This window comes from Lipotes vexillifer, unplaced genomic scaffold (genome assembly GCF_000442215.2).
Source record: "Lipotes vexillifer unplaced genomic scaffold, Lipotes_vexillifer_v1.1 scaffold98, whole genome shotgun sequence".
Classification (NCBI taxonomy): Eukaryota; Metazoa; Chordata; class Mammalia; order Artiodactyla; family Lipotidae; genus Lipotes; species Lipotes vexillifer.
This window is the reverse complement of record NW_006799611.1, coordinates 1,230,011-1,250,562: the sequence shown is the minus strand read 5'-3', so window position 1 is coordinate 1,250,562 and position 20,552 is coordinate 1,230,011. Positions and strand designations below refer to the sequence as shown.

The following is a 20,552-nucleotide window of genomic DNA, read 5'->3' as shown; positions in this document are numbered from 1 at the left end:
CATTCCTGGCCATTTTTCTCCCCAGACCAGAAACTGAGAAGGTTTCTCCACTTCCCTTCTCACAGTCTCCCCATCTGTCGGTGCAGAGCTGCTGGCACAGCTGCTCCCCAGGGGTGGAGAGTGGGGCGCAGGGGCATCGCAGCGACGGAGTGCCCCCCCCCCGTCCCCTCACGCCTTCTGATGCCTGCCTCCCCCACTGAGGCGTGAATGGAGCCCCGGAGGGCAGGTCTTCACCGGGTTCCGCGAGGGCCTGGCTCACAGTTGGCCCTGGCATGTGAAGCCTCGAGTGAACAGATGCCTCTTGGGGCCTTTCCTCGGCAGGTGTGGGGTGCCTGCTGTCTGGAAAGAGCCCAGAGCTGTAGGCCCAGCCCCCATCCCAGGGAGCCGAGGGAGGCTGCGTTCCTCCCATTCCTGGGCCTGCAAGAGGCACATTCCTGTCCCCGGATCTGGTCGGGCTCCTGCCACGCAGCCCAGTCTAATTGCCAGACGCAGAAGGCCTCCCTGGAGCTGCCCTCTGGTCCTGCCCCCAACGGGACCCCGCGGGTCCCCTCTGTCGTCTGAGGGTGGGAAGCCGGGAGCACTGAGTGCGTCTGAACCCTTCCAGACGCGCCCGGGCCCTCTGGTGATCAATGAAAACCTTAACATCCTGCTTCCAGGCTGGAGCCAGGGATTTGAAAAGTCAGTGCAGACGCTCCTGGGCCCCGGGGTCTGCCGGCCACACTGTGTGGAAACGCCGGCCTCAGCACTTTTCTGGGAGGAACGTGGAGTCAGCAGGCAGCCCGGGAACCAGGTGCCCACAGGGCCCCGCCAGGAGCCCAGAGACCAAGCGCCCCAGGTGCCGGGCTCTGGGAACCCCGGGCTGGTGGGGAAAGCAGACACAGAGGAACAAAGAAGCTGCAAGAGGGTATAACGCAAGGTCGGCAAAACTCTGGAAAAGGCCAGGTAGTGAATGTTTTAGGCTTTGCAGGCCGTGGGGTCTCTGTCCCAACCTCAGCTCTGCTGTCGTAGTGAGCAAGCCACCAACGTGCCCACGGCTGCGTGTGGCTGTGCTCCGATACCAACCAGGGTGGGCTGCGTTAGGGCCAAGGTGTGCTCCTTGCCCACGGTGTAACGGGGGGCCTGACCTGGGGGGCGGGGGTGGGGCTGGGTGGAGGAAAGGCTTCCCTGGGGCCATGATGTTTTGCTAAAACCTGAGGAGTGATTCAGGTGACAGAGGCAGAATCATAATATTGACAATAATATCATCATCCTAATAAAGTTACACTTGATGAGTGTGGTCCATGAGTCAGGGACTTGCTAAGTGTTTTACACACACGTGACCTCAGTAAATTTGCACAGCTCTCTGTGGGAGGTATGATTATGCCCGCTTTACAGATGGAGAAATTGAGGCTTGGCGGGTATGTGGGGTGTTCTGTCTGACCCTTCAGATGCATTCTTCGCCCTGCTTGGTGCCTGTGGGAGGCTGACCCCCGAGAGGCATCTCTTTGCTCCCTCACCCAGGCCTCCAACTGGGTTTGGCCCATGGAAGGCTCTGGCAGCAGACGGGGTGGGAGGGCAGAGGAGAGAGAGGTCAGCGCATTTTTTCTCCCCCCTCCTTCCTGCTTCACCCTCCGATACCACAGCTCCTGCCAAGCTGACTGTCCTCTGCGACTTAGCTTGCCAGAGTCGGTAACATTTTTCCCCACCAGGTCCTTCAGCCTAGAGGCGCTGGGGGCCTCGCTATCCTTTGTGTGAAGTATTTATTCCTACTGCCATTTCACCTTCATTAAGTTTCTTCCTGTGAGTCATCCGGGGGCAGTTCTGTTTCCTGCCAGGATTTTCTGACTGATGCTTGAGGTTAGCTAACTTGCTGGCTTCTGGTTTCACATGGCTAATGCACAACGGAGCAGGTGGAGGTGATGGCGGATGGGATGGAAGGAGAGTCCGGCTGAACCTTGAGGAGGCTGGACTGGCGGCGGGGTCCCCGCGCCAGTACTGGTTTCCATCATAGGCAGGCAGGGGTCAAAAGTGAAAGCAGCTCCTCCTTTCTGGCCCCGGGCTCAGTGAGTGGTCCAGTCCTGGAGACCCCCAACTGGCAGTGTTAGTCTTCCGCGTCTGGCTCCTGTTTCCAACCTGGGGCACGGGGAGATGAATCTTCCAGCATGTCTGGAGGGTAGAAAGTGTGGTGGTGGGCACTTGTTAGCACCTGGGGAAGGCCAGAGTTGTATGTGGTCGTCCTGTTAAGGTGTATTACCCAGATAGGGTGCAGAGGCCTCTTACTCAAAACTAATCTGGAGGGGACTCAGAAGGGCAGAACACTTTGCATTTGAACCCACTCTCCGGCTCCAGAATTCTGGCATTCTCTCCTGAAGAAATAGTCTTGAGTGGTTAGCCTTTCCTATTGCTCCTCCTGTGGCCCTAAACGACTGCTTTAGAATCCTGCTGCTACTTCCTACATCCCTCTGATGAAATCCCTGCCCCCTGTCCACCCCCTACCCAAGGTCAGGTGTAGCTGAGCATCCGGAAGGAACACGGCCGACTGAGCGGGGAAGGTTCTAGAACAGGGGCAGAGCTGAGAAGGCAGAGAAAGACCAGTGCCAGGAGCTTCCCTTCTGGTCACCTCTGCTGGTGGGTCATCTGCAACGTGTGGAAGGCAGTGGATGTGGGAGGAGACTGCAAAAGATATTTTCATATTAGGCTCATGGAACACTGTGAAAATCAAGCTCAGGCCAGCACTCTGACTGTCTCTTGAGGTGTGGACAGCAGCACTCCCAAGGCTGTGTAGATCAACCAGTGTCTCCCTCTGCTAAGTTACTGGGGGACACCCTCCGCCCCGGCCCCAGGAGGGACTAGGGACAGGGTCCAACCTGCACAATGGAGCCAGGAGAGGCTGGGAAAGGCAAGGAGCCTAGAGAAAACCCTCAGGGCAGAGGCCTTGTTTGGGAGGGCTAGTGGGAGGCTGCATACACCTCCCTTGTGGCTCTGCGGTCCTGGGCCAGCAGCACTGCTGCACTGGCCTGGCTCCAGAAAGGAGAAAGAGTGGCTTGAGACATCGACAGGCTGGGGGTAGCACGACACCAGGCAGCAGCCTGCGACAGCCACCCCCTCACCAAACACTCACTGCCTGTCAGACTCTACACTGCGTGCCTTCTGAATATCATTTCAATTTTGATGTTCCAGCGACTCTGGGATGGACGACTTATTATCCCCATCTTATGGGTAAGGAAACTGAGGCCCAGAGGGCATGAAGTGGCTTGTCCAAGACTGCCATGGCCTAGAACCCAGGTTGGTGTCACCCAAGCTCAAACCAGGAGGAGGAAATACAGTCAGACCCCCGCCCCCAATCCGGTCCCTCCCCAGGCAGCAGCAGAGCTCAGTCCCAGTGACGAGAGTTGGCTGGAATACGGATAAAAGGAAACTTACAGACATGACTCTGAAGCAGCTAACACCGCGTGCACACGTGGGCAGAGGGCTGTAAAGTGTGACCCTGCCCGGGTGGCACAGCCCTGCAAAGTGAGAGCTAGTATCACCTCCATCTTGTGGATGAGGCCAGTGAGGATCAGAGAGGTAAAGTGACAAAGCTGGAAACGGCACAGCTTGGATTTGACTTCAAAGCCTGGGCCCCTAATCTCTAGGGAACACTGTCAATATGTCAATAAAACTGATGCCCGAGGAAGGCGAGCCGTCTGTGTGTGGTGGGAAATACCCCAGGCATCCCGCACACCCTTCCGGGGCTTGTCAACCCGAGCCTGGCGGTCGGCCCGATGACAAGGGTCCAGGTGACTGGGAGAAGGTGCTGGGGTTTTCTCTACCCTGTGCATGCTCCCGGCTTGGGGTTCTGACCTTGCCTGTCTTAGGTCTCAGGCTCTTCCAGGGAGCCCCAGCCCAGAGGGGCCCCATGTGATCCGAAGCCTGGGCAGGCTGTGAGCAGGGACGCTGAGTCTGCCAGCCTGCAAACTGGACTCTGGCCTTTGGCTCCACAGGAAAGACCAACCCTGGCAGCCATGTTAGGGCTACTGGGGAGTCTGCCCCCACTTGAGGTGGCTACGATACCTGCAAGATCTTCCTTGGAAGAGACTAGTCTCGGGGAGCTGCTTCCTGGCTCAATTCTGAGCGACAGTCTGAAAACAAAGATTTTCAAAAGATTAGATGGGCTCTGGTGTGTCAGGGGGTGGGGAGCGGAAGCTAACATGTGCACTCTTGGAACTGAGAAGCTGGACTGCTGTTAAGGGCTGTTAAAGTCACAGAACCCAGGAATACTCTGAGGTCTGCTCCAGATCACAGCCACTTCCTTCCAATGTCCCCAGGGGATTTCCATGACCAAAAGATAATGGTTAAGGAAGACACAGTAAACAGTGTAATCATGGCCCATCATCTGCCGGGCACAGATGGCACAGTCTTCATTCTCAAGACAACGCTATCAACTGGGAACACCAGCCCCGTCTTGCAGAGGAAGAAACTGAGGAGCATCGAAGTCAAGCAGCTTCCCCAGGATTCACAGGGCTAACAGGTGGCCGAGCAGGGGTCCAGGGCTCTCTGACCCCAAACCCCAAACCAGGGCGTTTAATCATTAGACTGCGGTCTCTCTCAGATGCCCCCAGAGAGGCCTGACGCAATGGTTATTACTATTTTTTAAAAGCATCGATTAAGAACTTCTGGGTGAAAATGACAAGAGTGAAGCCGGCTGCCAGACTTCTCCCTCACCCAACAAAACGAACAAACAATTATAAAGGCTCAGGAGTAAAAGAACTCACCAGCTGCTACTCAGCAAGGGAGGGGGTATAAACTGAAGCCATGAACTTCAGAAACTTGTAGCCAAGAAAAGAAAAAGTGGATCCTGCAGTCTAACCAAGAGTCCTAACACGGTGCGGCTCCTATCCTGCCCTCTGAGACTTCTTGGTGGGTCTGAGCGGGAGTCCTTCCCTTTCCCTTTTCTGACTGGCTGCAGATTCTGGAGCGAAACGGATGGGCCAGGTGGATAGTGTAGGGAATACTCTGATGGAAGCGAAAGCTCCATGGCGGTGGGTGGCGGGGGGATGATTCGAAACCTGAGGGTATCCTTTTCCGGAATGGGATACAGCCCGAAACTAGGTGGAGAAAACCCTGCTGTAGGCCTTTCAATAGAGCCGCTGTCTGTAAAACAGACCGCTTGCTCTCTGCCTCCATGGAGCCTGAGCCCTGCGTCCCCCCGCCGGCTGCACGAGAGGGCAGAGACTGAGAAGCCCTGGGCCTCACAGCACAGCAGGAGGCAAACCAGCCCCTCTCACACAGGGGAGCGGGGTCAGACGTCGCCTCCCTTCACGAGAGCCGTGGAATATCCAGATGAAGCCTCTCACATGGAAGCAAGATGAAAAGAAACGGTGTGGCAAACTAGCAAGTGTCCTCTCAGGAAGAAGGAAAAGAGGAAAGAAGAGAGCATTGTCCAGATTCCCCAGCCTAAAAGGCAGCCCCAAGGCGTACAAGGAAATCACCCACGTCCTTTAGAACTCGGGCTGAATAAAACAAAACCTGAAAAATGAGATGAGAACACAAACGGGTAAGATGAAAGGGGAGATTGGAGACCTAGGGGAACAAACAAATCAAGGACTGAAACAAGGGAGGACCGGAGGAATTACCAGAGTAGAAACAGACCATCCCAGTGACTGTCGATGAAGATGGAGATTATAGCCATTGGAAAGAAGCTGGTGGATCTGGAAGGCAGAGCATCCAACATATGGATCCCTGGAACGCTGGAAAGAGAAAAGCCAAGAAGGGGCACAGAAGTAGTCAAAGATAGAAACCAAAAGAACTCCTCTGTAATGAATAAAGAGCCTACCCTGTTCCAGGGAAATCTGGCACAGAACCCTCCACTCCGAGGCATTCCTCTTGTGAAGCTTTTGAACCTCAAGGAATTCTTCACCCACCAGGTAGACAAAACGAGTAGCTTATAAGAGGGAAAAACCAGACTGGCGTGAGATTTGTCTACAACAGCATCCAGTGCCAGAAGGCAGTGGAGCAGCTCTGCGTGTTCTGAGGGAGGGAAGCAAAGGAGCCCAGCAAGTCAGAGGCAAGTGTTTCCATGAAAGAGATCGGGGGACTCTTGCGAAAGTGTAGGACTTTCGAAAAACGCACTTCATGACGAAACACGGCTAAATAAGGGATTGATGTAAAATAAAGACTCCAGGACTGGAGAAGTGACAGGTGGTTAAGAATTGAAAATGTTTCGAAACACGAAATAGCAGGAATTATGATTCCTGAACATGATGTGTATGTTATAAACTTGGATGACGTAGAAATAAGAAGGTAACTCACAAGGGTTTGGAAGATGGTGCAGTGGAGGTGAAGGAGCGGGGAGCTTGCTAACGATCTCATCTTTCATGACCAGAGTCAACGGACCCTGCTCACCATGGAAATCTAGTTAAAACGGAACTTACGCACTCCAACCTCTTCATGCTTTTCCTGAAGGCCCTTTTAGGAAATAATATCTCTTGAGGTGGAGAAATATTTATTTGAAGAGCAGCAATTCCTTATGTTTTATTTCAGTTCCTTTTTCTGGTTAAATTAAATACTTTTAATTAAAAATAGCAAGTGTGCTATAATCCAATTTTAATAAATTCTATTCTTGCGTCCATCCACCTATCCATCCTCCATATATATATATATATATATATGTACTTTTATGCATAGAAAAATGTCCAAAATAATGTTCACTTGATGCCAACAGTCAGGCTTTCTAAGTGGTAGGAATTTGGGTAATTTTTCTTAAATAAAATAAAATAGACTAAAGGCTGAGGAAAACAAAGCACTGGTTGGGCTCCTTGGCCCAACGTCTCCAAAGCAGGTCGGGACAACGTCATTAAGGTAAGAGCTAAGCCTGCGTCCTCTGGGGTGGGGACCAAGTCTCGGGGGTGGGGGGTGAGTTGGGCCAGGGAGTGTGGGATGCTGAAGCAGAGTCACAAGCCCTGTGCGTCCCGTGTCACTCAGAGCCAGGGTCTTCCTGGGAAGGGACCCCCTCAGTGGTCTGGGCACGGGGCGAGAACTCAGCCTTCCTCCCTGGGTTTGTCCACTTGGACCACAACAAAGGGCCTTTGTGAAATCCAGGCATCAGGTGCTGGGGGTGTTCGATGTCCTTCAGAACGGAAGGCGTTATTACTCACAGTCTGCAGCTTGTCCAAGGATTATCTCACGGCCAGGAGTATTTATAGACCATTTTTCTCCTTAAAGGATATTAGTGTTAATGAAAAACTACTGTCTCCTTAACCGCATTATTGGCACATGAATGGGAAATATGACCCCCGATCCTAAGTGGGAATAGTTTCCCACTCCGGGGTACTCTTTTCAGGAACAGCAAATGCTTTGTAAGTAAAAATGAGCAATTTGTGGCAAAGGTAATTTTAATGGTAATCTCTGGCCTTTATTTATTGCTGTTATGATTATGTAACAGATCAAAATTTATTATATTCTATTTTAACAATATATTGTACAATAACAACTGAAGACATTATGTTTATGTTCCTAAAGATAGCCAATCATTAGAACCATGTGGGGAGCTTCGAAAAAATACAAATTTCCAGACCCTGCCCCCACCCCCCACACACCTGGATGGCTAGAAGGCTTCCTAGGTGTCTCTGATCCACAGCCAGGGCTGAGATCCACTCCTGCAGAGGTGGCAGGTGAAAAACCTTGAACAGCCATTCCCAAGGTCTTGGTGAGTGAAAAGGGGTAAACTGGGGTGTCTCTAGTGGCCACAGCTCTCTACAGTTTCCAGTGACTTTAATGAAGACCAAATCATCAAGCTGATCAAATTTTTAGACACAAAACTGGAAGAGATTTAAAAATATATTGGATAGCAGGATTCAAAGGGATCATGCATGGTTTACTGGAAGCAACCAGTAAGATGAGATTTAAAAGACTGCATGTAAAGTTGACGTTTAGGGGGGAAAATGATCAGTTACAAGACGGCTGAGACTTGCCTCCATCATATATCAGGCCATATGAAAAGTCCTGAGGCTCTTAGCTGACCTCAAGCTCAAAGTGAGCCAAGAAGACATCCAATCAATACGGCAGACAGACCCAACGTGAAAAATCTTCCTTCTGCCTCTAAATACATAGAAATGTTGGATAAATTCCCAGCTGCCACAAATGAAGAAAGAACTGAAAGCCAGAGCAGGTGAGTGGAAGATGAGGCCAAAGGGCCCACAGGGGTCTTCATGGGAACTGGGCCTATTCCACACGGGCTGCATGGGATGGAGACGGGGCCTCAGCCAGCGCCAGATGGCAAGAGTCCAGCAGCAAGCTGGGGCCCCAGGGAGCTGCCTCGTGCGTGTAACAGGCTCTCAGAGAGCTCTGTTTGGCAGCCTGGAGATGTGGCTAGAAAGCTGTCCTTCCGCTCAGCGCTGAGTGGCGGCAGTCACTGCTGACCTGGAGCACTAAGCCTGCACCACACACAGCTGTGGAGCCCAAATTCTTTCACGCTCCCCACTAGAGAAAGCCACGCTGAGAAGTTGACAGAACACCCTCATCGGCCCGGTGGCGCCTGTGGGGCTGGGGCGGGTGGGAGGAGACACTCAGCAGCCCTGCTGTGGGCTCTGTGGGGTCAGAGGTCACCTTATGCACACGTGCTGGGGGGAGGTGCCGGTGCGGCTGCGGTGGCCTCCCGTTAGCCCTGCAGCGGGCCGGGGGCACACTCACTTGTAGTTGTCGTCTTCCACAAACTTCTGGAGCTCTTCAATGTAGCGCACGGACTTCAGGTACTTCTGCACGTGGGGCAGGGTTGTGAGGTGGTCTGGAGGAGGAGGACAAAACCCAGGGGCTTCAGTCTCTCCCCATCCCCAGGCCCCCCATGAGAAGCTCCTTAGGGACTGAGACATATATTCAGTCTTTCAACAGTTGCTGATGATCCCTTAGGCTGGGCCTGTGCTGGGCCCAGAGGGGTCCCTCAGGAAGTGCCCCCCAGACGGCGGGGCCACAGACACCACACCCTGAGGTCACCACAGCTCCTTGGCTGGGGAAAGATGGGTCTTGGGGGAAAGATGGCCTCCAGCGAGGCATATGTGCCCTAAAACAGGTCTCCACTGGAGTAACTGGCCAAGCCTCCCACGCTTGCCCAACCCCGTGTGACAAGAATGCAAGAAGGAATGAACCCCATCCAGCCTGGTGTGCAGGCCCAACCCAGATCCTGGCACAGCCTGAGAGTCTGGCCCACGGGCTGGAGCTGCTGCACCCTGAGAGGAAAGGGAAGGGCCTAGACGCTTGAGCACCTGTTCTGTGCCAGGCTCTGCACCCAGTGACTTCTAGAAGCCATCTGCCTCAACCTTTGCACCTGCCTCATTTTGGGGAGTAAGATGTCAACTGCACACAGGAGGAAGCCATGGCGACTTGCCAGGTCACACTGCTGAGAAGTTTTGACCCCGGGTCACCTGTGGCCTCGGCCACACTGCCCTGTCTCTCTGTCCCGGGGTGACTGATGTCAGGTGCCCTCCCCAGACCGTCACAGTCACTGCACTCTTTCTGAGGGGGCCGTAAACCCTCCCTGATGCTCTCTGCCATTCGTTCCCCACAGGGTGGGACAGACCAGTTAAGGAGAGAGGTTGAGGCAGTGGAGGACGCTGTGGAGAGGAGTGGAGAGAGGGTGGGAAAGGGCCCTCGCTTTCCTGGGGGGCGGGCGGGTGCATCCGGGTGCCACGAGGAGCCCCTGATGGCTCTGCCTCGTAACTGTGAGACTCTCAGCAGGTCGTTCTCTTTCTCTAGGGCCTCGGTGTTCTCGTCTCTGAAATGGGGATAATGACCCCTGCTTCACGGAGCTGACGATGGGGAAGGGGCAGGGGAACATAACGGTAGTAAGAGTGAGCATTTCCTGAGCTCTAATGAAATGCTGGGGCGGGCTAAGGGCTCTGCACAGTCACGTCCCCATCTTCACTATGAGAAAATTTCAGACTTAGGACAAAGTGGCTTTTCAGGAGGCGGAGCCAAGACGTGAACCCACATCTGTCTGACCCCAAAGCTGTGTATGTAATTGCTCTGCTGGCCAGCAGGACCAGTGTCGAGGTCCTTGAGTGGAAAGGGCACCGGGAACACAGCCCCCTCCCTGTTCCTCTGGGCAGAAGGAGAGCTGGTCTGGAAGTGCGGGCGCTTGTAGGGGCGGCACTCATGAGCGGACCTTTGGCTTGTGTGGGCCCCCCTGCAGTGGCCTTACCACATGGAGGCTGTTGGTTTCTCCCACCCTACGTACTGGAGGTGGTGTTGCTCTCTTCCTTGTCCCGCTTTGCTGCTTCCAGACTTTTACTCTCCCCCGTCCTGTGAAAACCTGCTCCAAGGAGGCACACTCCTGCAGCTTGGCCACCCTCCCCCTCTCCTCTGCTGGCTTCTGCCGCCAGATGCCCTGGTCACTCAGGCCCTTTCCTGGAGGACCGGGGCACCTGGCTCCCAGTCAAGCCCCATCCCCCACCGTCCACGTGGACGGCCCATCGGCATTGCCAACAACACCTCCTCCAACCACCTCAGACGCCCACCATCACAGTCACCCTTTGGATCTGGTCACGTGTGGCAGAGCCTGGCCAGTTTTTGACCAAGTCATTTCCCTGTTCCCTCTAGGCCCGCAGCTACATTGCATTCCTGGCCTCCCTAGGCAGAAGTGATGAGCACCACGTGCAAGTCTGGTCCATAAAACCCACTCTGGTATGATTCTCTCTCCTTCTGCATCTGCCAGCTGGATGTAGAGGTCAGTGGAGGACTCGGGGCAATGGGACATGGCAGAGCCACGAGATAGAGGAGCCCAAGTACCTGAATCTGCTTGGAGGACAGCCACCCAGGAGGTGCCCACAAAGCTCTTCATGAATGAAGGACCTGGGCTCTGCCACTCATTGGACGTGTGACCTTAGACAAGTGACTACACTGTTTTCAGCCTCAGTTTCCTCATCTGTGATACAGAGATGGTAACATCTAGTTTGCACAGTCTCTGAAGATCAAACGTGCTTATAAAGGATCCAGAACGTGTTTGATACTCAAGATATCAAAATGAAGAGCTTTGTGGGGACTACCTGGTTTCTAGAGCTTTCTCACTGATAAGGTGCTGGACCCAAATTTCGGTGATGTAAGATTTCACAATTCCAACAACCAGGGGTACTAACCGTAGCTGCAGGAAACTTGTAAATCCGCAATTATTCGGAGAATATTGTTCATCTGATTGGATCTTTGTTCGTTTTCCATGATGCTGCCTGAGGCAGGATATGCAGAATCAATGTAGATTAAATCCAGAAGATAGATGCCTAAAATTAAGGAAGATATTTAATGATGGTAGGTGTTCACCATAAATCAGAACAAAATGGCACAAAACAGAACTGCTGTGCTAGAAGGTATAGGGTGACATGGAAAAATGTGGTATGATTTGGACTTCAATTCCAATCCTGACTACTAACTCTTCACACAGACTACTCAGCTTTAAATCAAACATCTGAGCAACGACCAAAATGAATGCTGGCAAGATTTTAGCATTTCTAGTTCATACACTCTCCAGCAACAAGGGTTATTACCTGTAACCCAACTGGAAAATAACAGGACACGAAAGGGATGAATGAATGCTTGTGTTTTTTACCAACCACTGCAGTTTAATAGGTCTAAGGTGTCATATCCAGGAGAACACTGTCTGAATTCAGTTTTTCATTTATTCACTTAGCTGTGTGTCTACTTGTTTATCTTTCTGTCCATAGATACACATACACACACCCCAAATCATAAATTAAAGAACAAAAGAAGAGGGCTTCCCTGGTGGCGCAGTGGTTGAGACTCTGCCTGCTGATGCAGGGGACGCGGGTTCGTGCCCCAGTCCGGGAGGATCCCACATGCCGCGGAGCGGCTGGGCCCGTGAGCCATGGCCGCTGAGCCTGCGCGTCCAGAGCCTGTGCTCCACAACGGGAGAGGCCACAACAGTGAGAGGCCCGCGTACCGAAAATAAAAAAAGAACAGAAGAAGAAATCGAAAAAGCAACCATCCTTGGTACAAAGAGCTAAGGCTAGACAGAGAATTCTGCTGAGGGTGCTTAATAAGAAAATAACGTGTGATATGAAAACACTGCTGTGATAGGCCAGGGTGGAGCCTCAGCATGGTCTCATGGCATCACCCCAGGGGGAATTCGGGACAAGCCACCTGGCCAGGGATGAGAAAACAGGACTGGCTGTGTGGTGTGGCCCAACTGACTGGCTTGCTGCAGGGTTGCACTTTAGTCTCTCTGGAGACGTGCATGGACAACGGATGACATATTCTTCCAGCAGCCCCCCATGAGTACTGCCACTACACCATTAATATTGGTGGAGTTGAGCAGGAGTAGTGATGTAAAGTAGAATTTAAGGCAGAAAACATTGAACAAGGCAAAGAGGAGTGATTGATATTAATGAAAGGCACAGTGGATTGAGAAGATCTAATGATTACTAACTTCTATGCATAAAGCAACATTGCACCAAAATATACAAAGCAAAAAAGTGCCAAAAATGAAAAGTGGATTCAAGAAAGCCACAAACGTGGAGGAAGCCTTTGGTATGTCTCTTCGAGAATTTGTGTGTGTGTGTGTGTGTGTGTGTGTGTGTGTGTGTGTGTGTGCGTGCGTGCACACATATGTATGTACATACAAAAATATACACATATACATACATGCATCTACAGATATACATATGTATGTGTCCATATATAAATGTAGTAATTAAGTAACAAAATTAACAAGCTTGGTGTTATATAAATAAAAATATAATTCTTTTTAAATACTCATGGAATGCTTACAAACACTGATTATATGCTAGCCTATAAAAAAAAGCTCAGTAAGCTCCAAAAAGTAAATGTCATATTATCTGCTCTCTTTGACCTTACAGTACATCTAGGATTTAACAATAAATATAGAAAAAATTCTAACTGTTTGTTAAACACACACACACAAACACACACACACTCATAAGCAACTCTCAGGTCAAAGAAAAAACAAAAAAATCTAAAATAAGAAATCTATTCAAAGACAATGACAATAAGAACACTACATATCAAAATTGATGGGATCAGACCAAAGTGGTAATCAGAGGAAAATTTATAGCCTTGAAAGTTTACTATTAAACTACTAAGAATGATAACAAATGTAATTAACCAGGTACTTAATATTAAAGCTGTAGGTTTTCTGCATGGCTGGACAAGCACTGTGCTGACTTACGCATTCATTATGTTATTTGTTCTTATAAAACCCATTTTACAGAGGAGGAAAAGGAAATGCACAGAGGATGTTTAACTCGCTCCAGGTCACATAGCCGGTAAATGATGGGGATGGGAGCTGAACCCAAGCCTGCCTCCGCAGAGTACATGCTTCCTGCCACTGCAGTGGACTGCTGGTGCTGGATACCATGAGTCATTCGTCTGCTTTTAAAATAGCTACACATTTTTACGGGAAACTGTTAATCACAGAAACATATGCTAGCACTTCTCATAGGAATCATTTCCACTTCCCTTCTTTTTAGAGGCACCATGTTTCCAAAATTTTAAAAATTAGAAGTCATTTCCCTTGTATAGAAGCTCCAAGTTTGGAACATTTAAGTCCACAGATTTATTACTTCTTGACCTTGTTTTTCCTCTCCCCTCTTAAAAATGTAACTCAGCTACCTCCCCAAGGATTCAGCAATGGCAATCCCGAAAATTCCATTAACGCTTCAACCACAACAAAAAGTACCCCCTAGTGCTGAGCGTGAGGTGAGGGGATAAGGGACACGAGGCAGCTTTGTTCCAGAGGCCAACGTTGTGCAGACCCGAATGCAGCTGGCTCTGAGCAGCAGAGTGAACCTCAGCCCGGGAGCAGGGTCACCAAGGAGCAGGATATGGGAAATGGGAGAGAACTAACGCTTCCTGGGATTTGCTACAAGACGGGAACCTCCTCCTCTCCTCTCCTGTGGTCCTCCCATCGACCCCATGGGGAGGTTGAGGAGAAAACTAACGTTCAGAGAGATTAAGCAATGAGCCTGAGGCCTCACAGCGAGTGTGTTGGATTTGAACCCACGTCTGTCTGGCTCCAGTGCCTGTTCCGACCCACTCACCGGACATGAGAAACACACGAGGAATCAGTTGCCTTTTCTCAAATAACACCCCCGGCATGGAAGGCTCACCCTCCTCTGCACTGTGAGGACCGGGGCTGGCCCCTCTGCATCCTCTCAGGTCCTGGCTCTGCAAACAGAGGCCAGGAGAAGCTCGCCTTCGAAGGGGCCGAACACCATTTCCACCCCAGCTGCTGCCTGTCCCCTCGGGGCATGGGGAGCTCACTACTTATAAGAGCAAACCCCACTGTAGAGTGTTCATCACCCTCCTCCACAAAACACCTATCTGTTCCCCTGACCTGAGAGTCCAGGCCAGGGCCACCACATGTGAGGACGGAGGGGACCTCCCAAAGAAGGCCTCCTGGCCCTGGCGGCCAGGGCAGACCCCAAGCCTCAGCAACACCTGGGCAGAATTCCCATATGAACAGCCTGTCACTCCCAAAGCAGCAAATCTACAGGTAATACTGCACAAATCCAGAGAAATCTTCCCAGTATTGTCATTAGCCTGTAACTGGAAATATTTAAAAGCCTAAACCGTGATGAAATCATCAGAATAGCCACCTCCCACTTGTACTGGGCCAGAGCAGTGCGAAGCCTGACACACAGCACTCACCACAGCCACCATTAGATACTTACTGGCCTTGTTCATGTATCTACTGTCTGATTCCCCCATCAGACTTTATTAAAACCCCTCTGAGGAGGAAGTGTCCTGTTCCACAAGCTCAACCCCAGCAGCTGGAACAGAGCACACAGGAGCTGCTTGGTGAACATCAGTTGAAAGAAGGAAGGTATGAATGAAGGCATACTTTAGTCCACAAAATAACCTTACAAAGTACCTCATTACCCTCATTTCGGAGCTGAAGAAAGAGACACGGAGAGTCAAGTGATGCTTATAATAAGACTGAGCACTTACTGTGTTCCAGGTCCTAAACTAAGAGCTTTGCCCTCTTTGTTGATTTGCCATAACCATGCTGTTATCAGGGAGGTTTTATCTCTACTTTACAGAGAAAGAGGTTGAAGCTGAGAGTGCTGCATCGCTTGTCTGAGGTCACACAGCTGGGAAGTGGCAGAGGCAAGATTTGAACACAGGTCAGTCCAGGCTGCCATACTGTCAAGTCCTTCTTTGACCCCAGCTAGATCCCCTGGAGCCTGGCAGCTGGTGAGGCAGGTTGGGGCACAGCTGACCCCACAGGCATCCAGGCCATGGCTCTCCCTGCTTGACACCCCCTTGGGGTCAACATTCTCCAGGAGGGCTGACGACTACACGGTGGCTGCACCGTCCACCTCGTCCCCGCGGCCTCCCTGGCACCCATTGTGACACATCTGTCCCAGGTCCCATCGTCAGCGGGCCCACCATGGCCTGGGGGCCCTGCCAGCTCTGGCCCGTGACACACAGCTGTGGTGGAAGTGGGAGAGTGTGGGGCTTGGAGCCAGGAGCCTTGGAACACTGGCTCTGCTGCCTACCAGCTGGGTGGCCTCAGGCAAGCCTTTTTGCCTCCCGGGACCTGTGTTTCCTTGACTGTGACTGGGGATAATGATGGTGATTGTGAAGTCTCCCGGCCCAGGGCCTGGACCACTGAGGTGCCCGTGAAGCTGAGCTGACCCTGAGCCTCGCTCCATGGCGAGGCCCCACTTGGAACTGGAGCGGGACGCCCGTGGGAGAGACGCACCCAGCCGGGTTTGCCATAACTGTGGATGGCGCCCAGATGCTGACCACGTGTGGCCACCTACCTCAGACGACCAGCTCTGGGAACTTCTCTCTGGATTGAGACAGCACAGCTGGGATGTCTCAGCTCCCTTCCTTTTACACAGCGTCACTGCGGCAAAAGACACCGTGTTGTTGGCCTTGTCAAGACGGACAGTAACTGGACCAGCTACTGGCCCTGGCGGCCGTGAGGCTGAGCAGTGCCAGGGGCTGGAGCTGGACTGGGAGGTGCAGACGCATTGGAGGAAACAACCGTAATACTAACAGCCACTGTCTGCAACAGGAGAGGCTGGCCTTGCTTGTACCACAGCATCCTCACCGCAACTGGCACAGCACAGTAGGTGTTCTCATTTCTTCATTTTACAGATTAGAGAATGGAAGCTTACAGAGCAAAAATGACACATCTAAGACTGCACAACCTACAAGTGGGGGAATCAGGATTTGAATTCATGCCTGCCTGACCCCAAAGATTTGGGACAGAGAGCAGTGCTGAAAGCTGGGGGGTGGGAGTCCTGGCTGGCACAGGGACAAGGGTGCCAGAGTCAGAGCTGGGGCTACGAGGACCCCTCCTGTGGCCTGCCACCCACCCGAGGACACGGCTGGCAGCCGGCATCCACTCTGTGGCTTGCCTGCCTGCAGACTCAACCTCCTGTGAGATGGACAGCTACCCAGAATATGTTCTGTTCCCTCCTGCCACACCCCCCCGCCATCCACTCTGTGGCTTGCCTGCCTGCAGACTCAACCTCCTGTGAGATGGACAGCTACCCAGAATATGTTCTGTTCCCTCCTGCCACACCCCACACAGGGCCTGCTGTGTGACACTGCTGTGGCTGCAACAGGGGTGCCAACCAGCCTGCCACGGTGAGGCAGAGAGCCCCGGGGCCGGGGGTGAGCAGCCCTCCGCTGGCTCTGCTGTGGATGCCTCCCCAGCTGGGTTGGTCCCAAGCCCAGGGGCACGTGGCCAAACCTTCTTCCTGACAGTGAATCCAGGCCCCCCGCCAAGGGTGTCCACAAGACACCCTGGCCCTGAGGCGGGAGTGTCAGGCTGACAAAGGAGGTGCTCTCCTGAACAGACCCTTCTCTTAAGCTGAGGGACACAGGCTCCGTGGTGCAGAGCCTGCATGAAGCTGGGCGCTCCCAGTCTCCCAGAGCCAAAGCCCGCGGCTGGCACCGGGCTTCACCGCCAGCCCAGAAACTCACTGCTCTCTTGTTTCTCCCATCGCCACCCGTCTCAATTCCATCCCGAGTCTGGTTTTGGTTTTTCTCACACAGCTATCTATTTAATAAGGAAAATTCTTCTGTGTTGAGGGGAAAAAACCCCCCACAGCATAAAAATATGCCACATTTCCATCTTATGCTTTCCATTTTCTTTCTCTCTTTCTTTTAAAGTTTGAGATGAAAGACTTTTTCCCCATGTTCTCCTGCTCTGCTTTGAAAAGATCATTTTCAAACTTCAGAAATGAGGAGTGCTGGCACCCGGAACTATACTTGTGTGGTTTGATCACATAAACTCCTGATAAATTCCAAATGAAATAACAGAGCAGCAGCTTATTAAGGTTTTGTTTTTGGTTTTGTTTTTTTTTTTTTTTCATGCGAGCACAAAGCGATGCCATCGACTGCAGAAGGAGATCTCAGTGGGTGGCTCACGCTCCCTGTCTGATGCAGAAGACTGAGTGTTAATTAGTGACCGTTAATTAGTATCAGTTGTGTAAAACACGGACTTCAGAACAAATCCTCATCTAAAGAATATTATTCCTCAAGTGAAATGTGTTGGAAGCTGGCTGACATTGAGACAAACACTTCCCAGGTCTGCAGAAAGGGGGCGGGGCCAGGCAGTCACACCTCAGGTGGTCAGAGGCCATGTTTCTTAGAGGAGCACAAGGCCTCCTGTTTTTCTTGGTGTTGGGGCCGGTGAATCACAAAGGCACGTGAACAAAGCCTTGCAGCCCACAGAGAATCTCCTCTGGCTCCCCGAGGTCAAATGAGGACACAACCACAGATTCCGCCCCCCTGCCCCGGGGATTACCTGGTAATCTACAGGGGCAATGGGATGGCCTACTGCTTGCAAAGGTTCTCCTAAGAGCTGTGGGATCGAGTAGCATGTGCTGGTATTCTGACCAGCAGTAAGAAAGGGCATAAGGAGAGGGCATTAATCTGGTGATTATAATTCGGCTTGTTTTGTGCCAGACACTGTGCTAAGTAAATTACACGTACTATCTAATTTAATCCTTCAACAATTCTATTGGCAGTAGAGAAGAAACTGGTACTTTTTGTCTGCCTAACATCTATTCCCAATTCTTTTTTTTTTTTTTTTTTTTTAATTCCCAATTCTTTTGGAAACAGCCTTCACTTTTCCTTTGGGGGAAACCATACCTCCCATACTTGTAACCCATGTGGTTTTGGTAGGTCTGAAGCAATTTCATTCCATCCCCTGCCCCAGGGGTAAAAACAAATTTTAAAAACGAACCATTTGGGAAAGGAAAAAACACTCCAAAAAATTCAGAGATGAAAGAAGGAATTAAAGTCACAAACTATCTACATATAGGATGCAATCAAAATCACATAACTCTGCTCAGAGAAAAATTCATAGTCTCAAATGCTTATATTAATAATCAAGAAAGATAAAAAGGAAATGAACTTAGTGTTCATTATAGAGAACTAAAAAGAACAAAACAAAAGAAAGTAGGAGAAAGCGTTAAAAATATAAAATCAGAAATATTTGTCACTGCAGAGTGATAAATAAAACTGAAAGTTGGTCCTTTGAAAAAGTCAATAAAGTAGACAATCTTTGGTATGTATGATGGAGGAAAAAACAAAAGAAAGGTAAAAACACAGATGTGCATTGTTAGGGTTGAGAGAAGGGATATGATTTCAAATATGGAGGAGAAGTTGAAATAGTGGGACGTGCAACTTTTATGCCTACATATTTGAAAATGTAGACGAAATGTGTGCTTACTAGGAAAATCTATCTTCCCAAAATTGTCTCAAGAAGGGGCAAAACCTTCAACTCACCAAATAAAGAGAAAATATTAACAACATTAAGAAAGATACCATGATTAAAAAGTACAATATCCAAATGGTTTTATGGACCCATCCGTTAAACTGTAAAAGAAAAACCGAATATTACTTAAACTGTTCCAGAGCACAGGAGAAGTCGGAAATATGTGCAGTTCTTTTTATGACTCGAGCATAATAACCATTATATCAAACTGACAGACGTGGCATAAAAAAGAGACCAATATCATTAATAAATAAAGATCCAAATAAAACGTTAGCAAATAAAACTCACCAGTGTTTTAAAATAATAAAAATAGCAAATCAAATTAGCAGTATCTAATGAAGCAAACAGGTTTACTACAGGATTGCAATGGTATTTCAACAAATGATTTTGAGAGATGCTGAAAAGTCACTGATAACTTTAGTATCTATTCCTGATAAAGCACTAAGCTAGGAACAGACTTCCTTAATATGACAAAGGATGCATGGTAGAAACACTAACACAATCTTCTTAATGTTTTATTTCTATTGATAGGAACAAGTCAAGAATACTTGCCATTCTGCTATAATTTAACACTATTCTGGATGCACAAATCTATGAGCTAAGACAAAGAAATGTGGTATAAACATTAAAGACACATGTAACATTGTCATTATTTCCAGGTTATATACTTAGTTACCATATTAATTATATAATTAAGTAATCTAGGATAATCAACTAGAAAACTATTACAACTAAATAACAGAGTTAAGTTCAAAGTAAATATACATAAATCACTAGCATTCCTTTTTTTATTAAAAAAATTCTTTTTCACATCTTTATTGGAGTATAATTGCTTTACAGTGGTGTATTAGTTTCTGCTGTATAACAAAGTGAATCAGCTATATGTATACATATATCCCCATATCCCCTCCCTCTTGCGTCTCCCTCCTACCCTCCCTATCCCACCCCTCTAGGTGGTCACAAAGCACCGAGCTGATCTCCCTGTGCTATGCGGCTGCTTCCCACTAGCTATCTATTTTACATTTGGTAGTGTATATATGTCAATGCTACTCTCCCACTTCATCCCAGCTTACCCTTCCCCCTCCTCATCTCCTCAAGTCCATTCTCTGTGTCTGCATCTTTATTCCTGTCCTGCTCCTAGGTGCGTCAGAACCTTTTTTTTTTTTTTGATTCCATATATATGTGTTAGCATATGGTATTTGTTTTTCTCTTTCTGACTTACTTCATTCTGTATGACAGACTCTAGGTCCATCTACCTCACTACAAATAACTCAATTTTGTTTCTTTTTATGGCTGAGTAGTATTCCGTTGTGTATATGTGCCACATCTTCTTTATCCATTCATCTGTTGGTGGACACTAGGTTGCTTCCATGTCCTGGCTATTGTAAATAGAGCTGCAGTGAACACTGTGGTACATGACTCTTTTTGAATTATGGTTTTCTCAGGGTATATGCCCAGGAGTGGGATTGCTGGGTCGTATGGTAGTTCTATTTTTAGTTTTTTAAGGAACCTCCATACTGTTCTCCGTAGTGGCTGTATCAATTTACATTCCCACCAACAGTGCAAGAGGGTTCCCTTTTCTCCACACCCTCTCCAGCATTTATTGTTTGTAGATTTTTTGATGATGGCCATTCTGACTGGTGTGAGGTGATACCTCACTGTAGTTTCGATTTGCATTTCTCTAATGATTAGTGATGTTGAGCATCCTGTGTTTGTTGGCAATCTGTGTGTGAAGTAAATCAGAAAGAGAAAAACAAATACTGTATGCTAACACATATATATGGAATCTTAAAAAAAAAAAAAAGGTTCTGAAGAACCTAGAGGCAGGACA

The 20,552-nt window shown here is 49.7% G+C and overlaps 1 protein-coding gene across 6 annotated transcripts in view; it reads right to left on the bottom strand.

Annotated features, from left to right (window-relative positions):
- The window catches only part of RALGPS1 (Ral GEF with PH domain and SH3 binding motif 1), a 301,912-nt gene that overhangs the window by 37,798 nt on the left and 243,562 nt on the right, over nt 1–20,552 (bottom strand). For 5 of the 6 annotated variants that reach the window (XM_007471715.1, XM_007471716.1, XM_007471714.1 and 2 more), the window contains 3 exons: nt 11,088–11,225; nt 8,650–8,743; nt 4,033–4,100 (listed from right to left, as the gene is read on the bottom strand). In XM_007471715.1, coding sequence (XP_007471777.1) covers nt 4,033–4,100; nt 8,650–8,743; nt 11,088–11,225 — 300 coding nt within the window. Of the gene's footprint in view, nt 1–1,761; nt 1,871–4,032; nt 4,101–8,649; nt 8,744–11,087; nt 11,226–20,552 lie in introns of those variants that run through there. The other variant, XM_007471717.1, reaches the window with a different exon arrangement.